The following is a 21367-nucleotide window of genomic DNA, read 5'->3' as shown; positions in this document are numbered from 1 at the left end:
GCGGCGGCTGCGGGCGCCTCAGGGCAGGCCCGGCGGCGGCGCGCCCCTCATCGCGGTGTCGCCCCCTCAGAGCTCCGGGCTCGGCGGAAGAGCCCCGCCGCGATTGGGAGCCCAGGTAAGGCGGCAGGTGTGGGCGAGGACTCCGCGGAGCATCCCGGGGTGCCGCGCTGGGTCCGTGCCCGGTGCCGCGCTGGGTCCGTGCCCGGTRCCGCCGTGAGGGGCGGCGGGGACTGCCGAGGCCCGGGGCTGCACGGGGCCGTGCTCACCGCTGTCTGTGCTGCTAACGGAGAGGGGGAACACGATGTGACACGTCTAACGCTTAGGCCTGGSTTGGCAGCGTAGCTGAAATAATTCCCTAAACGACCCCCTGTTTATTAACTTCTCCCTTCCTTGCGCTCCCCTCCCGCTCGCAGCGGGCGAAGCTGTGGGTGTTGAGCACGCTGGTGACAGCGGCGTTCGGCATCGGCAGACGAATCCGTTGGGATGGGAGGCTGCGGGGTTTTACGGGAGCAGTCTGTGCAGTGCCGGCTATCCAAAGTGCGGGGTTGAGGGAATCATCGTGGGTTTGTTCTGATTTTAAACTTCTATCGCAGCAGTTCCCTTGCCAGCAATTTATTTTTTTTTGTACATAGAAATGTCTTGGATAATAGGTGACATGAGATGCCCTTGGGGACAGAAGCTGGATGGTTGTTATGTTGTGTCATCCCTTCAAATTTCTTGCCCTATAAAAAACCCATAACCTAGTAAAACATTCAGGATCAAGACTGCAGGTTTTCAGCTCTAGGTCTAATCTCCCACCACAGAATAGGACCTGTTTTCATCAGTGTCTGAGTTGCACGTCTGTCATTTAATAACCAGACTCCAAGCTGCCAAATTTAGCTATGTCTGGGTCCTTCACTTCTAGTCCTCCAGCCTGCAAAATGGACCCCTTAATATCTAAAAAAATCTAGATTTTGCATGAGCTATCCACATGCAACCTGTAATTCRTGGCATCTTGTCCAAGCTAATGCAAAGCAGCGCTGTGGGACCATATGAAGACTAAAATGTGAGTGAGTCTCTCAGCATGCGTGTGCTTCCCACTGCTCCTGCGGGCAGCGGGACTGCTGTGGTGCTAGCAGCCTTTGCAAATCGTAGAGGATCATCCCGGTATGGGGTTTGCTGTGGGATTTGCAGGTTCAGTCCCTCCAGGTCTCCTCACCCTGCCTGACCCCGTGCTGTGGCGTTTGTGTTGTCCCTGGCGCCGCCGAGGGAGTGCTTCGGGAGCCTGGTGCCCTGCTAGGGGTCGTGTGTGTAGAAAACAGAGGCTTTGTTTCCAAATCAGATTAATACAGTCTCTTTTTAAGATGTTTGGATAAAATTGGACTACGATTTATGTTAAATGAAAGAAAGRGTGAGTCACTTTACTAGGAGCAGAGAGCATTATTCTCCAGTCATTCTGGGCTGCCAAAGCAATACAGACAGTCATGAGTGTGATGGCCAGGTCCTTTACTGCAGGAAATAGAAAAGCCATTCATAGAAACTATATGGAGAGAGGAAATATTTTGTTGTGCTCCAGAGGAGAATGTGATCATTGTTGTTTTGTCTTGAAATGTAGTTAAACTATAGTGTCAAAATTCAATTGGCAGTCCATGTCCCTTACAAACATGGGAAGATTTTTRTCACAGTGATATCTTGTTGGGCTTTGCTCTACGTGTAAGAATGATACTGCGTTCTGTGCTCGTTGTGCTGTTTTGAGAAACTCGATCTACAAGTGATCAAGATGCTGAAAGTGCAGTCCAGCGGGAGGAACATGAAGCTCGCCTGTATTGTTAATAATTCTGTGTCCCTGTTTCATTTTGYGAAGGGAAGTAATAAAAATGGAGTGTAATGATTCCAAACATCCAGAAGCTTCTAGCCCTATTCTGTTCTGCATTGGAATCAGATGGTGGTGTTGCATGGGGGGCACAGATTTGGGGAGGTGGGAGCCGGGGGCTGCAGCTCTCCCGCGGCTGCTGCTCCTGTCACATGATGCTCTGCACAGTCCCCTGCTCACACTGCAGCTGCCTGGCTGCCGTGTGCCACTCGCATCTCCCCTCTTCTTGCATCACTTTTATTCTGCTTTAGCTCTGTTGGTGTTAAATGGAGTTGTTGAYGATCTGCTGCAGCACAGATGGATAATGGGAATTCATTGGATCATCTGGGCACATTACTTTGTTGGCTTATCTTTTATTCTGCATGGTGTACTTTGGGTAAGGAAGGAAGGTCTCTGGTGTRAAAGTCTGTTCTGAGGTGGTGTTACTGGCTAAAAAGCTGAAACGTAGCTGATTTTAACCAAAAACCCCCAATGCCCCCACCAGCCCCCTAAAGCACATTACAGTTGATTCTGACCATAAAAACCTGGATGTTSATGTCTTTTTACACATAACTTTTCACAGTTCTTATTTTTTTCATAAAAAGGATTGCTTCCATTGGAGCMATCTTTGTAGAGGGACAACCAGGACCTGTGCTTGCAGATTTTATAATAATTTTGCTGGCTGTTCTTGCATAAGAACATTCTGCAGGCTTGGCTTTTGTAGCTAAGTTGCACTGTTGAAGCACAAAAGCTCTGTTCAAGAAGTGTAATTTTTAAACATGCTGGAAAGAGAGGTATGGTACGGAGAATGTGTTGCAGCAGGAGGAGATGGTTCAAAGGAGTGGACCAAATCGTGTGTGGGAGCTGCACTGAGGGTCAAATGGAGGTCTGGTTCTGAAAAGTATGTAAGGAAGTTGCCAACACAAATATTACCTTGTGGCTTACATGTGCTGAGAGAACGCAGCACAGCCCTGCAGCAGGGATGGAATYGGGTAACCATCAATCTGGTTCCCTGAGGATGTCAGTCAGGAAAGGAAGTGTGTGATGCCAGAAAGCCTGGATGGAACTGCAGGTTTAGAGGACTTGTTGTTTGAAGTATTTTTAATTATTGCTATTAATATAATGGAACACAGATTAGAAGCTGAGGTTTTAAAATCTAATTAAAGCAGAAGTCAGCAGAGGGATTTCTTTGCTGTGAGGCACTGTTCAGGAGCAGTACCTGCTCGGGAAGGTGAATTCCCAGAGTGATGATGCTCTCCATGCAATTCCCAGGCTTGCTGACAGCTCCCACCTCCTCCCACCGGTTTTGGGGGAAAAAGTGAACCAATGGGATCAGAAAGCTTTCCCAAGCTTGTCCTGCATTCCCTTTTGTCAGAGTACAGTTCCAGTTGGAAGGCAGCCACTGGCACCTTGGCCGAGGATGGGAACAGGCTGCAGAGTGTGACGATAGCTGCCCTCCAGATCGGGCACTGGCCTCAGCTGCYATTTGGGCCAGCCAGTAAATCATTYGGCTCGCTAGAAARRAACCTCTCCATCACATTGCAGTGCAATGCTGCTTGATGTTAGCTGTTCCATTTCAAATTAATGAGTGTTCATCAAAGAGTTAAAACATCAGTTGTTGTCGGAGGAAAGAAAAAAATCTTTCTTGTAACTGGGATGCTTTTCAGGAACTTGGCTGTTGGGGAGGCGAGAGGCATGTGCTTTTCCGCCCTGCTTTAGGTGATGGCTTAGTTCAAGGGGGCCCAGATTTGGCTCAGTCAACAGTTGTGTTGGCGTCTTGCCATCAAATGTGCATAAAATGGAGCTGACTGCAATTCCCTGCTCACTCTAACATGGAGGGGCAGCCGGAGGGACCCGAGGCCGCTGTGCTGTGCYGTAGGTTGGCTTGGCTCTGAGGGTTACCCTGGGATGTGCAATCCCTGCAGCACAAGCTGTTGCATTGTGACTGGGTCGTTGCTTTCGAGTCYCTGGGTTGTATTTTGGTGTCTTGTCATAACTAATGCTTTTCAGCCCTCGTTGTGCCTGTGCTCCCAAAATCTCCCTCCTTTCTCACGGTGGCTTACATGCTTTTCCAGATGTAGGAGGTTCATCTCTCATTTGCAGRCTCTTTCTTCCTGTGATTCTGTGGCTTATGCGAATTGCCACAAAATCGAGATAAAACACAACTGGCATTTTAGCTGCTCCAAGAACATTGTGTGTAAATAAACCACTAAATAGTTCAGCCTGTGAAATGTAAATACACACAGCTCACTGCCACAGCTGATGGTGTTTTTCTGTCTCCCTTCTACCCTCCCACCCCTGCCAAGAGTGGGCCAGCCTGATGTTCTTTTTTCTCTTGCTCTTTCGTACAAAGCAAATGACTGCTAAGTACCATGTAGGTGGTATGCAGGCACCATGACAAATTCATGATTTGAATGTGGATGAGAGGAAACACTTGTGTCCTCTTCCACATTGCTTCTGCACCATCTTCTGGAGATGCCTGGATTCCAGTGACCCAGAAATTCTTTGGTCTGACTTTGAGCTTGAGCCTATTTTTAATAGCAAACCAGTGAAGTCAGTAGAAGAGCAGAGGCCCAACTGTGATGAGATTTTTAGCCTGTGCCCTTTGTTCATCCTATACACAAAAGGTCATGAACTGCTGTGAAAGAGGGATCACGCAGGGCGCAGAACAGACAAAGGTGGAACAAATTGTCAGTGGCAGAAACATAAAGAAGAGAAGCAAAAGTTTTGTGTTCTGAAGGCAATTGAAGGCCACGTGCATCCCACGGTGAGATCATGTCTCTTGTGTTCAAAGTGAGTCCACCCAGAGTGTGTTCAGAGTCTGCTGGTGAGGTGTGGCTTCCATGATCTCAGTGTAGCAGGCAGGAAGGGACTACACGGTTTCCATGGCACGATGTTAATGAGCACCTCCGCATTTTTCTTAGAGAAAAGATGCCAAAGCTGCAGTTTTGGRTACAGACAGGTGTGCTTTTAAGCAATAAAAGGATTTTTAAAGATGTCTAAAACATATGAAAAGTCTGATTCTACAGGCAAAGCATTTATTTGAAGTTGTAATAGTGAGATTGACGTTGCGTGTTGGATTTTCTGCCTGATTTGACTCAGAATGGAGATGAATTTGTGGTGTTGCCTATTTCCGTACAGGAAGTCATGAGACTGTTCTGCTGAGATGTCACAGGTAATGCAGAGGTGGCAGCTCCCCTTAACTCTGAGGTCTTACTGCGAGGCTGTTTGCAGATCTTTTCATTTTCTGATGCACTGAGGAAGGAATTATGCATTCATGTGAGAGTAGTAAACTTTCAGTTTGCAGGAATAAAATCTGTGCAACTTGTATAATACTTCTTGTGTAACTGTGTGCCTGCTCTCCTGTCACTTCCACTGCCACAGCAGTGTGCAGCTGGGGAATGTGCATGCGTGGGTTTATCTTGTTTTCTTATTTATCCTCTACCCTCTCCCTTTTTTAGGAAAAAAAATTTATGCAATTGCATGATCAGGCTTCCTCTTTTTTCTTCTTCTCCAAGCAGCTTTTAAATCCTTGTCTCACATTGCTCCAGGGAAAAAGGTCCTGAATATTATCTAGTGAGTAATTTTCACAAAATTCAAAAGAAGTTGAAGTAGAGTGATGTGTTTAGTGCACCTATTAAAGGGAAGGACTGACAGAAGAAACTTGTTAYATTGTGGGAAGCATCTTGCCAGCTGCTCAGTGTGTGTGGAGCTTTCTGTCTGTTGGGGAGAGTTGGGCTCATTGGGATGCCAAGGGAAGGATCAATCCAGGTCCATGTAGAACCAGGCTCCTGTCCCTGTAGCAGTGACTGCTACCCCTGATTTGTGTGCTGGACTGTGGGTTTCTTCGTGCACAGGCTCATTTGRGTTTGCATGTTTTTATTATTTTTTAAAGTGACTTCCCTCTTGCTTAATCTTTAGAGGTCGCARTATTTTTGCAAGTTAGCTGTAAAAATGGTGTACTTTAGTAGGAAAACCAGTTTCTTGGCCGGGCTGTGCATGCATCTTTTCCTTGTGCAGTCCCTGTGCATGTGCATGCAGCAGTGAGCAGAGCTGGGGCACAAACGCTCTGGTTGTTCTGTGAGCTCGCCCTGGGCAATGCTGTCCCYGGGCCTGAGCTCAGGTGTGGGCTCAGCCTGCTCCCAGATGCCTCCTGCAGCATCCAAGAGCTGTTGAAAAAGGAGCTGGATATGTCTGGAAGAGCTGCAGCCACTGCAGTGCAGACGTGCCCTGAGGTGAACAGTGGCTAGGGTGAGGAATGTCTGTGTTTGGTTCCAAATTTTRCTAAAAATCTTGGAATAATAAAGAAATCCTTTTCCCCTATATTTTATAAAGAAATGGTTTGATGTATAACTGCTCGTTGCCATTCCCTCTGAATTCCTGATGCCAGCAGGCTGTGAGGCTTTCAGTGCCTGTCTGGGGAATTGCTGTTTATTTATTTCARTGTTTCTTGGGCAGAATTGAGCAGTATCTCGGGAACTTCAGGGCAGTGGCTCTTGATGGAGAGTTAGGTATTCTGGCAAGAAGAATGAATTTGGGTTCTAATGCATTTTGTGTTGTCTGAGGATCTGTCAGGACTAGCACTCTGAGCAGATCACTTGGAAACACACAGATGGTTTTCCCAAAACGTGCAGTATAGCGTTGAAAGAAAACATGAGACATGAGTGTGCCAGCCTGCCGAAGGAAGGGAAGGCACACAGAGAGCCAAGGTAGGCACCCTGCTTGATGAAGGTAAGATTGGCTGATTTTTGGTGGAGATTTGAGGCATGATGATTCCAGGCTTTGTGTATCAATGATCAGGAGTTTAGTTTTATCCGTGTTATAAATTTGCAGATAAGAAATAAATACCAGCTGGGCGTCTGGCTTTGTGTCACACCCCCTTTTGGCAGTGATGCTGTRGGAGATGTGTCAGATGAAAAGTGGAAAGAGAGCTGGTCTCTGACTCAAGGTTTGACAGCTTTAAAATCCTGATAGACTGGAATGTGTTTTCCACCATTGGTTTCTGTAGAGAGCAGCTCTAGGAACCTCTTAGTTTGGGGAAAATCCTCTATCAACAAGATAGGTGAACAAACTGTGTTTGCTTTTGGTTTTTGGTTACCATTTGCACCTCTAAACAGGGAGTGGGAAGCATTTGAAAATCAGTCAAGATAACTGAGAAGAAATGATGGCTTAAAAAAAGGCAGATGGGTTGTGCCAGTGTTCTGTCAGGAAGTCAGGGTGCCACATCCAGGAAGCTGCCCCTGATTCTGCCAGTCCTCACTGATATATGATTTTACAGACCCCTGACATCATCCTGTCCACTCAGCCCTCTCTGTACACCATCGCTGCCCCTTCAGTGCTGCAGGTTTGATTTGTTCCTAGGTGAGACCCCCCCACCTTCCAGCTGAATGGCAGCTTACAGTGATCCTGATGTAACAAATCTAAGAGGATGTAATGCACTTATTGAACATATCCATGCTGGCCTTGCATTGTCAGCTGATTTYCCTGACCCAGAGCATTCCCTCGCTGCTCACAACGCCTGCCTTGCTTTGCAGGCCTCAGTCCCAGGCTAGGGCCAGTGCACAGTGCATACCATTCACTTCAGCACTCTTTTTCCCTTCCAGCTAAGCCTGGAAAACCTTAGCCAAAAGACAGCAAACCRCAGGGAAGTGGAGACGTGTGTGATGTAAGTGACAGCTGACTTTAAAAATACTGGCCAGCACCATTCCTGTCCTGTAGCCCTCCTCCCACAGCTGAAGCTGTGCCTCAGCTCCAGCTTCAACTGCCATCCTCTGGGATATCTGTAAAGCTCTGCTACTCTGGGTGCTGCAATGGGATGAAATTGTAAATTCCTTTAAAATATGGCACTAAGCAAAACTAGAATTGTGTGTTCTCAGAGTGTGTAGAGAAGAACCTGGCACACTGGATGTGAGGCTTGGCTGGCATGAGTTTTCTGCCTTGTATGGCCTGAGGAGTTGGCAAAATCTTTGAGAGAATAATAAGTTCTGCTGGAAKCCACCATTTTCTGACTTATTCTAACAGTCTTTTAAACCAATGTTTCAGTGTCTCCTTTTGCAGACTCTGGAGTGCAATTTTTAACATGTGTTACTTAAGAAAAATTGTCATGCAAAACAGGCCAACAGTTTCTTTTGCATGAAAGAAAGCAAAAAACCATCGAACATGGAACAAAAATTGAGTAGGTTATATTCCTGGTATAACTGGGCTGTTAAAACTGGGAGAACAGATGAGCACAGATCCATGTGGTAACTTCTAGTATCAAAGGGATGGAGAGGTCCCCACTGTGGATGGACTCCTGGTTGCATTTTACTTATACTGTTCTTTTGGAGCTGAGCAGTCCCTGAGGAAAGGGCGATGTCAGGAGCTGTATTCCTCCCTTTACTGTGCCCACTTGCTGTTCTAATAATAATTCTCCCTCCTGTCTGTGCTGCTGCTGCATTACAACACAGTCCCTGTGCAGGAGCACCTCCTCCTTTCCCGAGCTGCTCCTGATAGTAGCTCTTCCTTTGTACACCACCAAATACCACCCCCTCTGGATCATGATAAGTCAAAACCAGTGCATGACATAACTAATTTATTTTCCTTCTCTGTCAGCTGGRAAAGCCAGCTTCATGTATTTTCCCTGCCTTCTGATACCTTTCGCATTGGCAGGCTATGGATTTCCTAATGTATCTTTTATTGACTTCATAAATGTSCTCTTCACAGTGGATCTGGTGGATTCCTTCCATGTGAGAACTACTTGGTTTTAGAAAAACAATCCAAAATCTAGTTGTTTTTATTTGCCWGTGCCAGGGCTAACACAGATTATGTTGGCAGCGGTTGGGGTTGTTGGGTAGTATAATTTAAGGATTGTGTAAAATAAAATTCACTGCTGTGAAATGAAAAGACTGATATCTAGACTGTATGAAGCRTACTTTGCAATTTAAGCAAGCTCCTCAATTTTTGCAAATGTATCTGAAGCTTCTCTGGAGTGCCTGGACTACCACGGTGGAGTGCAGAACCCACGGCCTTGCTGCAGGATTTAGGTCACCTCGCTGCGGAGCACACAGGACCTGGGGTATTGTCCCTCTTCCTGAAATTCCTGAATCACCTCCTGGCTGCTTCTGACATCTGTTTTTTTAGGTCTCACTGTTCACTTCAGTCTCATATGTCGGTGTTTTAAGTACTTGGTGTTGTTTGTTCTGTGCTGTGTAAATGTGAATGTTTGGAGGTATCAGATGCAGGCTGGTGCTTCACAAAGTTAACGTCCTTCTTGCCAGGCTCTTGCCAAAGCTTGTGACACCTGGGTCCTATGTTTTGGACTCTGGCACCCATATTACAGTTACCTGACAGCAGGAGACACTGTTTTTACCTTTTCTGGAGCTCTTCAACAAGTGGCTTGTGCAATGCCCCTGCCCCCATGGCTTTGCACTGGTGCTCTGGTGCACTGTCACGTGGCTGTGTAAAAACAAGTGGATGTGGGCTGCATCTTGTCTAAACTAGGAAATCATGAGACTGCTTGCTTGGCAGGATGGGCCTCTAACTTACCTCAAAAGCTGGGTGGAAACTGCCAGTTTCCCCTGCATTTGTTAGGCATGAAGTAATTGCCCAGGGTAATATTTCTGAAGCCTCTTTGGTTACTGTGAAGGATTTTTTTTGGTGACAGTTGCTGAAAAAAATTAAAGAGAATTGAGGCTGGTCTCTCTAAATACAGCTGCAGGATAAACACCTCTGCAGAAAGCAAATTTGGAGAGGATTTCTTTGTCCAAGTGTCAAACCCAAGTGCTGTTTATGCTACAGTCCTTTCATTGGCAGTTTTGTGTTTGTAAAGACAGTTCTCGGAGTTACTTTATTTTGTGACTCTTGTGCCACCATTACTTTTAATTTTGCTCMGTTAACTAATGCATTGTGCAATAATTAATCCTATGCCTTGATTCTCAGCTAGGTTTTTTTAATGAGTCTTGAGAAGAGTAACCTGTGGAGAACTGCATGCTTTGTGTTACATCCCCATGGAACTGAACATGCATCTCAGTCTGGATGAGTTCATAGCAACCCTTGATTTTTGAGTAATATGGCTATTTTCCTCTTYGTAGGACTGAGCTTGCTGTAAAAGAAATCATGTCATCAGGGGGAGCTGAAGATGATATTCCTCAAGCAGAGAGAAAAACGGTGACAGACTTTTGCTACTTACTGGATAAATCTAAGCAGCTCTTCAACGGCTTAAGGTTAGTGGATTTTTGACAGTATTCCTTCAGAAAAGCCTTGGAAYACACACTGCAGTATGTGATGCTGAAATTGAGTTGTACAGTGRAATTTCAAACTCAAGCCCAGGAAGTTTGTTTAGGAGAGAGCRCTGAACCTCTGTATGGGGACTTTTGGACCATGTATGTAAGAATGTCTGTAAGAGCAGAGGTTCCAGTTAAACTAGAATTGGAAATTCCATTAAATTGATGTAATTATTGCTGAAATAGTGTGTTTGAAGGGCACAATTWAGGATTAGCTGTGACTGTGTACAGTCAACAGCATGCAAGTCCAAAACGCCAGAGTCTCTGTTGAAAATGAAAGAAATGAGAAGGATTGGCCTAGGTGGGAGGAAAGAAGGAGAGGGAATATTTTTTGGGGAAGAAATGTAGGAAGGGATAAACATAAAATTCAAACCATACCCTGTATGTGTATGGTGAAACAAATGCTTAATCTGAACTGTGGAGAAAGGCAGAATCTACATTTTTCTACAAAAACACTGCAACAACAACTAGAAAATCTGGCTGGTTTGTCTGCAGGGGAATACATGTTTGGACAGTAGTATGGATATCCTRTTTGTGTCAATATATGCTGAGTTAAACAGCATGTATCCAAAGCTGCTTTATTTCTAAGCTTTGCTGTAGAGTCTCTTAAGTACCAGGTTTTGAGCTCATATCTGGTTGGCAGTTCAGCCTCTTACTGGTCTCTGAGTAATGCTGGATGTTTGGGCCCTTCTAGCTCRCTGTTAGTCTAACACAGATGGTTAGCAAAGATGCTTTTAATTCCTCCACCCCCCCTGCTATTGRTAATCCTTTCATGTGCTTTAGAAGTTGATTATCAAAGCCAAAACAAACAGTTTGTGCTCCAAAATCTGAATGGCAAATGGGCAGTAGAGAAAAGGAGATCTTGGTGATTGCACTTGATCCCTCAGGAAAGACAGTCTAAAGCAAAAGGACTGAGATCTYRAGACCARMGTTTCCAGGACTGTATGTGACATKYCATTGGCTTTCTGATAGATTTTGCWTGAAATTTTGGCCCAAATCACTGAAGAGTACAAATGAACACAGTTCATGTGTGGCTGCATTCTGCTCCAGTTCAGAACAGGGAGGTGGCAGAGCCTCCAGCCATTCTGTCTCTCTTTAGCCATGGAGGGAGGTAGTACTTGTATCAGATTTCGAGATGAGAGATGGAGTTTCTCAGTATATCCATGATACTTTTCCAGAAAGAAACCTTCTTGTTCAGCTGTGAAAATGGAAAATATCTTTGGATGAAGTATGGCCAATAAAAATAGAGAGATGGGCTTAAGCAGCCAGTTCTKCTGTGTGAGAATAGGAACATTCCAGAATGGGAACCTGCCCCTATAACCTGGCACAGTTACTTCTTACACTTGACCACTATTTCATCTCTAATACCTGTGATTCCCATGGGTGTAATGACAGGATATATCAACATTTTAATTCTCAGGTTTCTCCTCTGTTAGTRCTTGTTCTCTGGGGAGTTCACCTGGAAATGTCTTGGCAAGCATCCCAATTCTTAGTCCAGTTGCTTTCTTTTTCCTCCAGCATAATAAATGCATTTGATGCATATCTGACACCTTCTGTTTTGAAGATTTGCTGCTGTGATTTATGCCATTCTCTTGTCCCTACCACGTTTCATGGAAAAAGAAGTGATGGGGGAGGGAGAGGAGAGCAATGATTTCCTTCCCAAAACCTCCTCTGGGCACTTCAGCTACAGGGAGCTGAGCCTATAGCTGTGTTGGCAGCTGCTTAGCTGTTGCTGCTGCCAAAAATTGCAAAGGCTCAGCCTGCCACGTCTTTGTTTCAGTAGCATTTCCTTCCTCTCTTCCCAATACAGATGCCAAATACAGCATTTGAGGAAAACATATGATGGTCTGCCAAGGTTGCTGCTCGAAAGTGTACTTTGTGTTTCCAGTGTTACCATCACCTGTGACCATGTCTGCTAGGATAACATGGGGGATTGTTCTTCTAGTGTCTGTACCCTGGACTATAAATTAGACTAAACAGTTAATGAAGTGTGTTYCAATGGCTCTCTTCTCCTCTTTCTCCACTCCCACTTGCTTTTTTCTTGAAAAAGGCTGGAAAGAGGGAGGGTGTAAGGAAGCAGTTTGTCATGGTGTACTGTCACTGGCATTATTTGTTTTTTAGTATTAAAAATTGCTTAAATGTGTTCAGTATCACAAAGAAGCCTGAAACTTTAAGGAATTAATGACTTTCTGCAACTATACTTTAGGGAGCTGATTGTCCCTTTGTACTGGGCACTGGTGAGGCACCTTGTCCTGTTCTGGGYCCATCATGGCAGGAAGACACTGAGGGGCTGGAGCATGTCCAGAGCAGGGAACAGAGCTGGGGAAGGGACTGGAGCCCCAGGAGGGGCTGGGGGAGCTGGGAAAGGGGCTCAGCCTGGAGCAAAGGGGGATCAGGGGGGACCTTGTGGCTCTGCACAACCCCTGACAGGAGGGGACAGCCGGCGGGGATTTGGGATCTGATCCCAGGAACAGGGACAGGAGGAGAGGGAACGGCCTCAGGCTGGGCCAGGGCAGGGCCAGGGGGGACAGCAGGAGGAATTTCCTCATGGAAAGGGTGSTCAGGCCTTGGCAGGGGCTGCCCAGGGGACTTTGCAGTCCTCATCCCTGGAGATGTCCAAGGAACAACTGTGTTTGACTGTGTATCCTGTAAATTTGTAGTAAGATGCACGTGTAGAATCTCTCAGTTTTCATCCACGCTGCTGCTGCTGCTTCAGAAGCCACAGGACTCTGTCAGTTCAAGTGTTGCTGTAGGCTCTGTGGTCCCAGGAAGGGTCTGGACTCTTACCCTGAGTGCACTGGGGCTCTGTGCTCGTATCTGTGTTCTGAAGGTCCATGGGGAAGCTGCACTGTTATCCCACTGCTCTCACGTTCTGGCAACAGGAGCCTGTMACTACTACAAGCCCATGAACATAAAAGGAAATTGTCTCTTTTTATCACCTGTCAAAACTGTGAATGTATTTAAAGCTTTGAATGTTACACTTACAGTTATTGTAGCCTTCCTCTTTGAAGCRTGCTTCGGAGTCTCTGGGACTTTCTCAGCATCTTTAATGTCCCTGTGTGACAACTTCTACGTGGTGCTGCCCAAGCACACTTCAGCACCTTTAATTGGGTTTCAGCCAGTATTATCTGGCAGCATGGCTAAAATTAACTCCTGRCAGAGAATTAATTATGAGTATCTATGTAGTGCTGGTCTTTGTGGAGACAAAGAGTACAGCAAGAATTGGATAAAATTCTGGACTGTGTGAAATTTATCCACCAGCCACTTTAGTGCAGCAAGAGAGCAGTCTTCTGTGCCCAGGGTGAGAAACCCATCGTTCTAGAGCATCAGGGTTTGTGTTTTCATATCCCATTTGGAATGTTTGAAAAGCCAAGAAATTGGAAATGGTTTCCACTTGTTGTTGCAGGCTATTGTCCTGTCCTAAAYCAAATCCCCAGTCCCTCCTCTGCATTTGGATTCATTTGGTTGCTCCTTTATCCCTCCTCTGGTGGTGTCCAGCCAGAGTGTGTGTCCCTGCATCACCGATTCTGTGCCACAGCCTGGGCTGGGCACTCCCTGCAGGAAAACCTGCTGCCTTTGTCTCTCCTCACTGCTCTGGTGTCCTTCTGTAGGTCTGGAAGCTGCAAAATGTCTTGCTATAACATAGGTGTTTAGTTCTCAATTTGAGTGTGTAATTGCCTCTGGATCCTGCATTCCCCGTTTCCTTTAAGGGAGGAGCTCTGTTAGAAGTCTGCTCTGCAATCAGTYGAGCCTTTGGGATTCTTTTTGTGCTATTTCTCACCAAATAATGCACATCCCCATGTCCTATTTAAAAAACCGCACTAAATGTTCTCTTTTGCTTCTGCATCCATTTTCTCATGTCAAAATTTCTCAGTACCTGGAAGCAACATGCATGATGCTCAGCACACAGCAGTAAAGGGATGGCAGGAAGGGCAGCTCTYGTCTGTGAAAAGCTGTGGTGAAACCTCACTAATGTATTGTCATAAATGAAGTTTTATTACAGCCATGTCAGAATACTATCAAAAGAACAAGTGCTACTGTCTGTTTCCATGGAGATCTTTCCCGTTCCCTGGGGAGCTGAGGAATCCATGGTATTGTGCAGCTATGCCAGCTGCAATTAGGCAGGCACGCTGCTTGAGGAATATCTGTGTGGACACCCAGCAGTGGCTGTGGACAGCACTGGTCAAACACATGGACACTGTACCAACAGGGGCTTCTTCAAATGCCACTGATTTTCAGATCCTCAAATCTAATGCAGTGCTGTGAGTTGAGCTGGGCTTTATGTTAAGGTTATGTTAGAATGCTTAGGCTTGTGCAGAAGGGTGTGGAATGGGGGGTGACAGGTGAAGTATARAGAGTGTATTAATTAAATTAGCTCACTGATAGGAATAGATACATGAGCATGATCAGCCCGTGGTTGCCTGCTTATTTCTTAATTTGTGTCATACCTCCTTCCCAGCATTTGTGAGAAGGGTGCATCCTGTCATGTTGGGCTGACTGGATTCTGTTCCCTAACTCTCCCTTTGTCACTGTCTCTTGCAGGGATTTACCTCAGTATGGGCAGAAGCAGTGGCAATCCTATTTTGGGCGAACATTTGATGTTTACACCAAACTCTGGAAGTTCCAGCAGCAGCACCGGTAAGGGAATGTTGTAGACAGATGCATTTTGTGGGTTTCAGTGCAACTTTAATCTCTGGTATGCCCAGTGGCCCAGCTAAGATTGAGATTTCACTGTGTTATTCAAGCATGAAGGGAGGGAGCAGCTACTTCCTGCAGTGCTCACAGTCTATTGAATTAAAATGTTGCCGAGTCTTCAGTGTGACTTTTTTTAACAAATCCTTTTGCTCTACCTGAGTGTGTGGTGCTTTAATTTCTTACTGAGGAGGTGGTGGATTCTGCAGAGCAGAATCTGGAATGGTGTGAAGTCTCTTGCTGCAGTGTGGGCTCTGATCCTTCACACCTTCCTCTGGCTGCATCCTCTGAGTGTTCTTCTGGGAAGTTGTGACCTTTTGTTGTGTGTATTTTGTGCAACACACTTATGTCTGGTTCTCCCCAGTTTGTGCAAGATGAACAGACCTTGTTGGGGGTGTGTGCTGTTGGCTCTGTGATGCTGCTGCTAATGAAAGCTGAATTTGGCCCTGCAATGTCTCTTTGTCTTGTCTGGAGGGAAAATTTGGGAATGCCTTTTAATCTTTTTTTTCTTTCTTGCAACATAGACAAGTACTGGACAATCGGTATGGGTTGAAGAGGTGGCAAATTGGGGAAATTGCTTCCAAGATTGGACAGCTCTATTACCATTATTAGTAAGTAAGCACAGAAGAGAATTCAGTGGGCAATACAGGGTTGGTGGCAGCTCCATGCCAAATGTTTGGGTGCTCAGCCAGGAGGAATGAGTGTTTGGGCTGAGTCATGATGCCTGTTTGTGAATGAGGGCCCTGGGGATGGCATGGGTGTTGCAGGGAAAGGGCCCTGTGAGTCTGGTACCACATTGCTGTCTCACTGGTATTGCCCAAGGACTTCACCCTGCCTCCAGAGTATCTTCCATGCGTGCTGCATTGGACTGTTGTGGAAAAGTGTGATTTACAAGTTTGGGAGCTTAATGTTCCTTTAAATTGTTCAGTGAACCCGTCACACGTGGGTGCAGGTTTGGCAGCTTTGATTGTTATCTGAAATGGGATCCAAACTCTGACATCTGGCTGCCCAGAATGACAGTCTGGCTTTCATTGAGGAGGAGGTTTTGCCATGGATGCACAGCATGGYTGAGGGGGCAGGAAGGGAGGGTTTGGCCTGGCTTTCCCTCTCAGGCASTGAGCTGATGCCATTGTTCCCCTGCAGCTTACGCACCTCTGAAACCAGCTATCTCAACGAGGCTTTCTCCTTCTACTCTGCAATCAGACAGAGGTCCTACTACTCCCAGGTCAACAAAGAAGACAGGTATGTCTGAATGGAGTGTTTTCAAGACTAGAAATGTATATGAAGCAGCAAAGAGCTGTAAACTGTAGGAGCATAACTGGGATAAGATCCATGTTGTTGAAGGAAGTTTCTTTTAATCCTCCTGCCATGATTGAAAAAATCAGGATAAATAAGAGCTTTGCTGTATAACTGGAAGAATATTCTGTTACCCGTCCTGGGTAGAAAGCCATCAGCCCCAAAGTTTTGTCATTTTGAATCCTGAGCAGTTCCAGTGCTGCAACCCAGAATGGCTGTGGCTGAAAGATGGAACAGTGGGGCTGAAACAGAAGAATTTAWTTAATTCTGCTCAGGCTTTTTGGAGGAACATCAGCTYRTACTGCRGTAGAGCAAGGTTTGAAGTGSCAGCCATGATCTGACTCCCATGCCYTTGTCATGCAGGGAGATGGTGGAGAAGGAGGAGGCTGTGGCTTTCCTAGATTATTTTTTATGTCCCTGTACTCAATTTTAACTGAACCTCCAAGCTRCCAGGTAGCTATTCATCACCACATGAGTTCAGTCAGAGCTCTTAATCTGCAAGTGTTCAGCCTTGCTCTGGTCTTAAASTCCTCCTGTCCCTTACCCCTGCCACCTACTTCTGTTCCATATTAATCTCAAATGTGGCTGTGGTGTTTTTGTTGTGTTTAGGCCCGAATTAGTGGTTAAGAAGCTGCGTTACTATGCAAGATTTATAGTGGTTTGTCTCCTGCTCAACAAAATGGATGTTGTRAAGGACCTTGTAAAGGTATGTTAAAATCAGGATAAAGGTGCTAAGGGGTAGGAGTTTGGTGATCCTTGCTGGTGATATCCAATGTAGTGAATTTTCCATGATTCAGACATTTATTAATGACATTTTAAGCTCAAATGATCTGGTAGCATTGTTTGAACAGCAAGTAGAAGTATTCCAATAGCTGCAGTGCAGACAGGGAGGTGCCCTGGAAGCTCAGCACAGGAACAGCAGGCTGCTCCCCACAGCATATGCTTCCCAGCCCCTCTGACAGCCTGGCTTCCAGCAGCTCCTGGGCTTGACAGCTTTGTGTAGGTTGCATTGCTGTCTGTGTCACAGCTCCCTTGAACTGCAGGCTTAGCTTAGCACAGCTAAACCAGCCTCACCGTCCCCTTTCTCGATGTATTTAAAGTTACTTGCAAGCTGAAATTTGAGTCCTTGGTATCCATAGCTTATGGTAATAACCACTGACATAGCTATATGTGAGTGGGATAGTTATACTTAACTCCAGATATTCTTTGCATTTGGACCTACGTAAAAGATGATTTGCATTGCCAGAACTCAGTGTAACGTTGGCATTCTGTCTGCTGAAAGAGCGCGTTTTGGCTGGCATGTTAGTCAGGAGTGTGCTGCATGTGTTCKCAAGGAATTGATTTATTTATTTATTATTCTTAAAGGCCAGCACAGCTAACCAAATGTAAGGTTACTGAATGCCTGCTGAAGTCTGGTTTTAGGAGTGACTGTGTCTGTCTCTGAACTGTTTACATCAGGAGCTGTCAGATGAAATTGAGGACTACACTCATCGTTTCAATACTGAAGATCAGGTGGAGTGGAAYCTGGTTCTTCAAGAAGTGGCAGCATTTATTGAGGTGAGAATTCCATTCCCTGTAGTTGTTTGTGTCAGAGTTTTCCATCTTGTTGATGGAAGTGTTCCTGTATCACCACATCTGTGAGGGAAGMAGGTGTGCCAGTGCAGGGATGGCATGCCTGTCCCATTAATCACTGACACATGTTCACAGGAGTGTTTAAATAWTGCCAGCATTATCATACACTCACCTTCTCTGCTATTCATTTCTACAAAGGGAAGGCAAACTAAAATAGGCAAAGTAAATTTATTCTGAATGTAGGAATATTTCATTTATTCTGCTTGAATTTGTAGGGTTGTTGATGACATTTGGCTCCTCAAGTACAGAGAAGCTGAAACAGAGTCCATGTCATTAGAGGCAGTGTGCTTTTCTCTGTGCATTCATGGGCTTGTACCATGTATTTCTTGCAGTCCCTAAGAACTTTGGTTTTCCAGGTGGGGTGGCATCACCCTGTAGCCTGCATACAAATATATAAATACACGTATGGCAAAGTAATTAAAAAACCTGCCTCAGTTATGAAATGTTTAAGTGCCAAGACTTGTGGACTTCTCTCTGACTGCAAATCTGTATGTTTTCCTGAATTCTTGATTTATTCTGATTGCTTTTTTTAGGCAGACCCTGTCATGGTTTTAAATGATGACAACACCATTGTAATCACCTCTAACAGGCTTTCTGAGACGGGAGCTCCGTTGTTGGAGCAGGGGATGATAGTGGGACAGCTTGCTCTTGCAGATGCGCTCATTATTGGGAACTGCAACAACCAGGTAAAGGAAATTCTGGGCACCTGGGTTTGTATCTTTGGAGTCCCCCCCCGTGGCATCCCTTCTGATCATACAACAGAGATTGCCACAGAGGAGAATGCTGAAATATTTTTATTGTGATGTTTGCATTGACAGCAAGAGGAAGAGGGTTATCAGAAACAGGAGCTACAAAGGAAATGTTAGATGTTAACCTGTGATACTGTCCTCTCATTGCTTATATTCATCATGTCAATTGAGTAGATAAAATTGATTTTCATATAGTGGATTGTTTGTGACAGCATTCAAGCATGAGAGGCTGTTAAGGCATGTCTAGAAAAAGCTTGACGTAAGCTTTSACGTGACATGCTCCAGCCTGGTGCAACTTCAATGGCAAACATGAAGAGGTTTTCAAAAGACATTTGAGGTCCTGATTTCTAGATGATAATGATAGTGAACTATACAAACTTCATGACTTCTCCCTGAGCTCTTTTCAGATAAGCAAGGGAGTTGTATCTAAACTACGTATTGTGCGTCTTTGTCAGATTTTGTCTGAATTCATAGTACATAGTCATTTCAGCACCTGATTTGCACACATCCCAGAGAAATCTGTAATTTGGAAATTGGGTTCTGCAATGCAGTGATTTGGCCTGGTAGATCAGTAACAAATAGACTTTCTCATCTGTGAGCTTTGGTAGAAGTCATCCACAACTCTTTAGAGATTCAAAGATGACACTGACAGATCCCTGAGAGAGAATGGTTTCTCTGATGTGCAGTGGAGTCTCGTAGCTGAGTAATTACAAACAAATACTGCTTAATGTGTATCTGGTGGAATAAACTGTTTGTCTCTCTTGCAGGTCAAGTTCAGTGAATTAACMATTGACATGTTCCGAATGCTGCAAGCCCTGGAGAGGGAACCCATGAACTTGGCATCACAAATGAACAAGCCTGGAATGCAGGTGAGTTCCACTTCAGGAAGAAAACTGGCAATGGATGTTAACTGGGTTTTTTGTTTGACTGATGGGTTTTAAATAGTTTACTCCTTCAGTATTGTCAGTGTGCAGAGCAGGTTAGTAAAGGTGGTGTAATTGTAATTCTTAATAGAAATTAGTGAAGARTAGCTCAAATCCATGAACTCATCAAATTACTAAATCATCTGAAAGTTAATGTCCCCTTCAGAGAAAGCATAAAGTGTTTTATCTGGGGTCAAAAGAAAAGATGAAGATTGAAAATTTGTTTAATTGACATGAGGTGTGATTTTTGTCARTCATTTCTTGGGTGATACTTTAGARAGYAAGAAAGACTTAGCTAACAAGTTTCAGTAAGGGATAATATAAAGTTCTGGTTTAAATACTGTGCATCTTGCTTTAGTGTATAGTARGAAATGCAGAGTGGGTTGACCATTTGTGTGGGAAGTGTGTTGGAGATGAACATTCTAATAAATAGAAGTTTAGAGGATTGTGAAACTGCTTTGATAATATCTGGTTGTTCAGGGTTTTTGAGTAGTGTTTTGTTTCTTTTAACAGGAGTCAACAGAGAAACCAGCCAGGCGGGAAAACCCCCATAAATACCTACTTTATAAACCAACTTTTAGCCAGCTATACACATTTTTAGCAGCATCATTTAAGGTTTGTGAAATTGSTGAATTTATTTGTAATGAAAAGAAAAACAGGGCTGTGTGTGAGAATGAATGAAATGTGGCTCTCCACTGATCTGGAGMACAGAAAAATCTCAAGAGTATTCTTTCATTTCATTTCAAGCCAAGCACAATCCAAAATCAGGGAAGTACATCAGGAAGTRGTTGCTCTAGAGCACTGTATAACTGCTGAATCTCCAGTCCTGTATCCCATTCAAACTGCAAACAAAGCCTCCTYTGTGAATTGTTTGGGAGTTGGGGTCTGCATGGATCTTGGCAGCTTTTGGGTTCCATATTTTGCAAAGCCTCAGAGCTGGACAGAAAGTAAAAGAGTCTGTGTGGAAGCAGATGGTTTCTCAGTGCTGCTTGGAGCTCTGATATCAGCCTAGATGTTTGTGTGGAGAAAAGTTAGAGACATTCCATCAGGTGCCTTTTTGTCTGTTGGGTGTATGAGATGGGGCAGGGCAAAGACAGGTACAGAGAGCAGAGTGGAGGGGAGCCAGAAACAGGAGTAGCACAATTACAATGACAATGTGTTTGTGAAGGTGATGATTCAATATTAAAATAAACTTGTGCCTTTCTTCCCTTGCCACTGCTCTCGTTTGCACTTCAGGAGCTGCCTGCAAACAGTGTGCTGCTGATTTACCTGTCTGCCACGGGCGTGTTTCCATCAGGTCGTTCGGATAGTGAAGGTACAATAAAGGAATGCTCCCTGTCATGAACAGGGCTTGAATTCTCCTTATGTTCCAGGACAAGTGACCGAGAAAGATGTCACAAAGCTCCTTTTAAAAGACAAGTCAATTCGATTCTCCTGCCTATTTAGTAAGATAGCCTTTATTTTTCCACAGACAATAATTAAATCTTTGTGTTTTAATTAGTGTGCATTAACCCGAGAACTTTTTTAAGGGCACATCCAGTTTTTGATGCATCTGAAGTATTAAAAACCTTCTAATTTTGAAGACCATGTGGCTCAGTTGATGCATCAGTGCAAAGTTCATAAAATGGCTCAGTGGCACTCTGTGATTCTTTCCAATCCCCAGCACCAGGAGAACGTGTGGCCAGGAGATGGGTGGTGAAAGGACTCAAGCAGCTGCAGGGACTGGTCTATTTGCACGCTCATTAACCTGACAATTCAAGCCCTTCTCATGATTTTTGACAATTCCCCTCACCTCACCCTCCTGTTCTTTGCAATCTAGCAGAATATTTGGATGCAGCTGCAWTGTAAAAGCTGAAAACTGGTTGGCTGAAGTAAACATGGTCCAAAGATCTGTTTATGTAATTCAAGAAAAAAATCAAAATAACTTTTTAACATCCTAAATATTGTAAAAACCTCATCTGTTTGAGACTTGCATTCCTTTAT

The 21367-nt window shown here is 44.8% G+C and overlaps 1 protein-coding gene across 1 annotated transcript in view; it reads left to right on the top strand.

Moving 5' to 3' along the window:
• The window catches only part of SCAI (suppressor of cancer cell invasion), a 36448-nt gene that overhangs the window by 932 nt on the left and 14149 nt on the right, over window positions 1-21367 (top strand). The window contains exons 2-12 of the mRNA XM_057372892.1: window positions 8-115; window positions 9901-10032; window positions 14635-14730; window positions 15309-15395; window positions 15928-16026; window positions 16690-16786; window positions 17539-17637; window positions 18246-18398; window positions 19229-19330; window positions 19898-19999; window positions 20621-20699. Of these exons, the coding sequence (XP_057228875.1) occupies window positions 8-115; window positions 9901-10032; window positions 14635-14730; window positions 15309-15395; window positions 15928-16026; window positions 16690-16786; window positions 17539-17637; window positions 18246-18398; window positions 19229-19330; window positions 19898-19999; window positions 20621-20699 (1154 nt within the window). The remainder of the gene's footprint in view (window positions 1-7; window positions 116-9900; window positions 10033-14634; window positions 14731-15308; window positions 15396-15927; window positions 16027-16689; window positions 16787-17538; window positions 17638-18245; window positions 18399-19228; window positions 19331-19897; window positions 20000-20620; window positions 20700-21367) is intronic.

This window comes from Malurus melanocephalus, unplaced genomic scaffold, assembly GCF_030028575.1.
Source record: "Malurus melanocephalus ecotype Western Australia unplaced genomic scaffold, MMel_1.1 scaffold_181, whole genome shotgun sequence".
Taxonomy (NCBI): Eukaryota; Metazoa; Chordata; class Aves; order Passeriformes; family Maluridae; genus Malurus; species Malurus melanocephalus.
The sequence above is the reverse complement of the archived record's forward strand: the minus strand, read 5'-3'. Positions and strand labels throughout refer to the sequence as shown.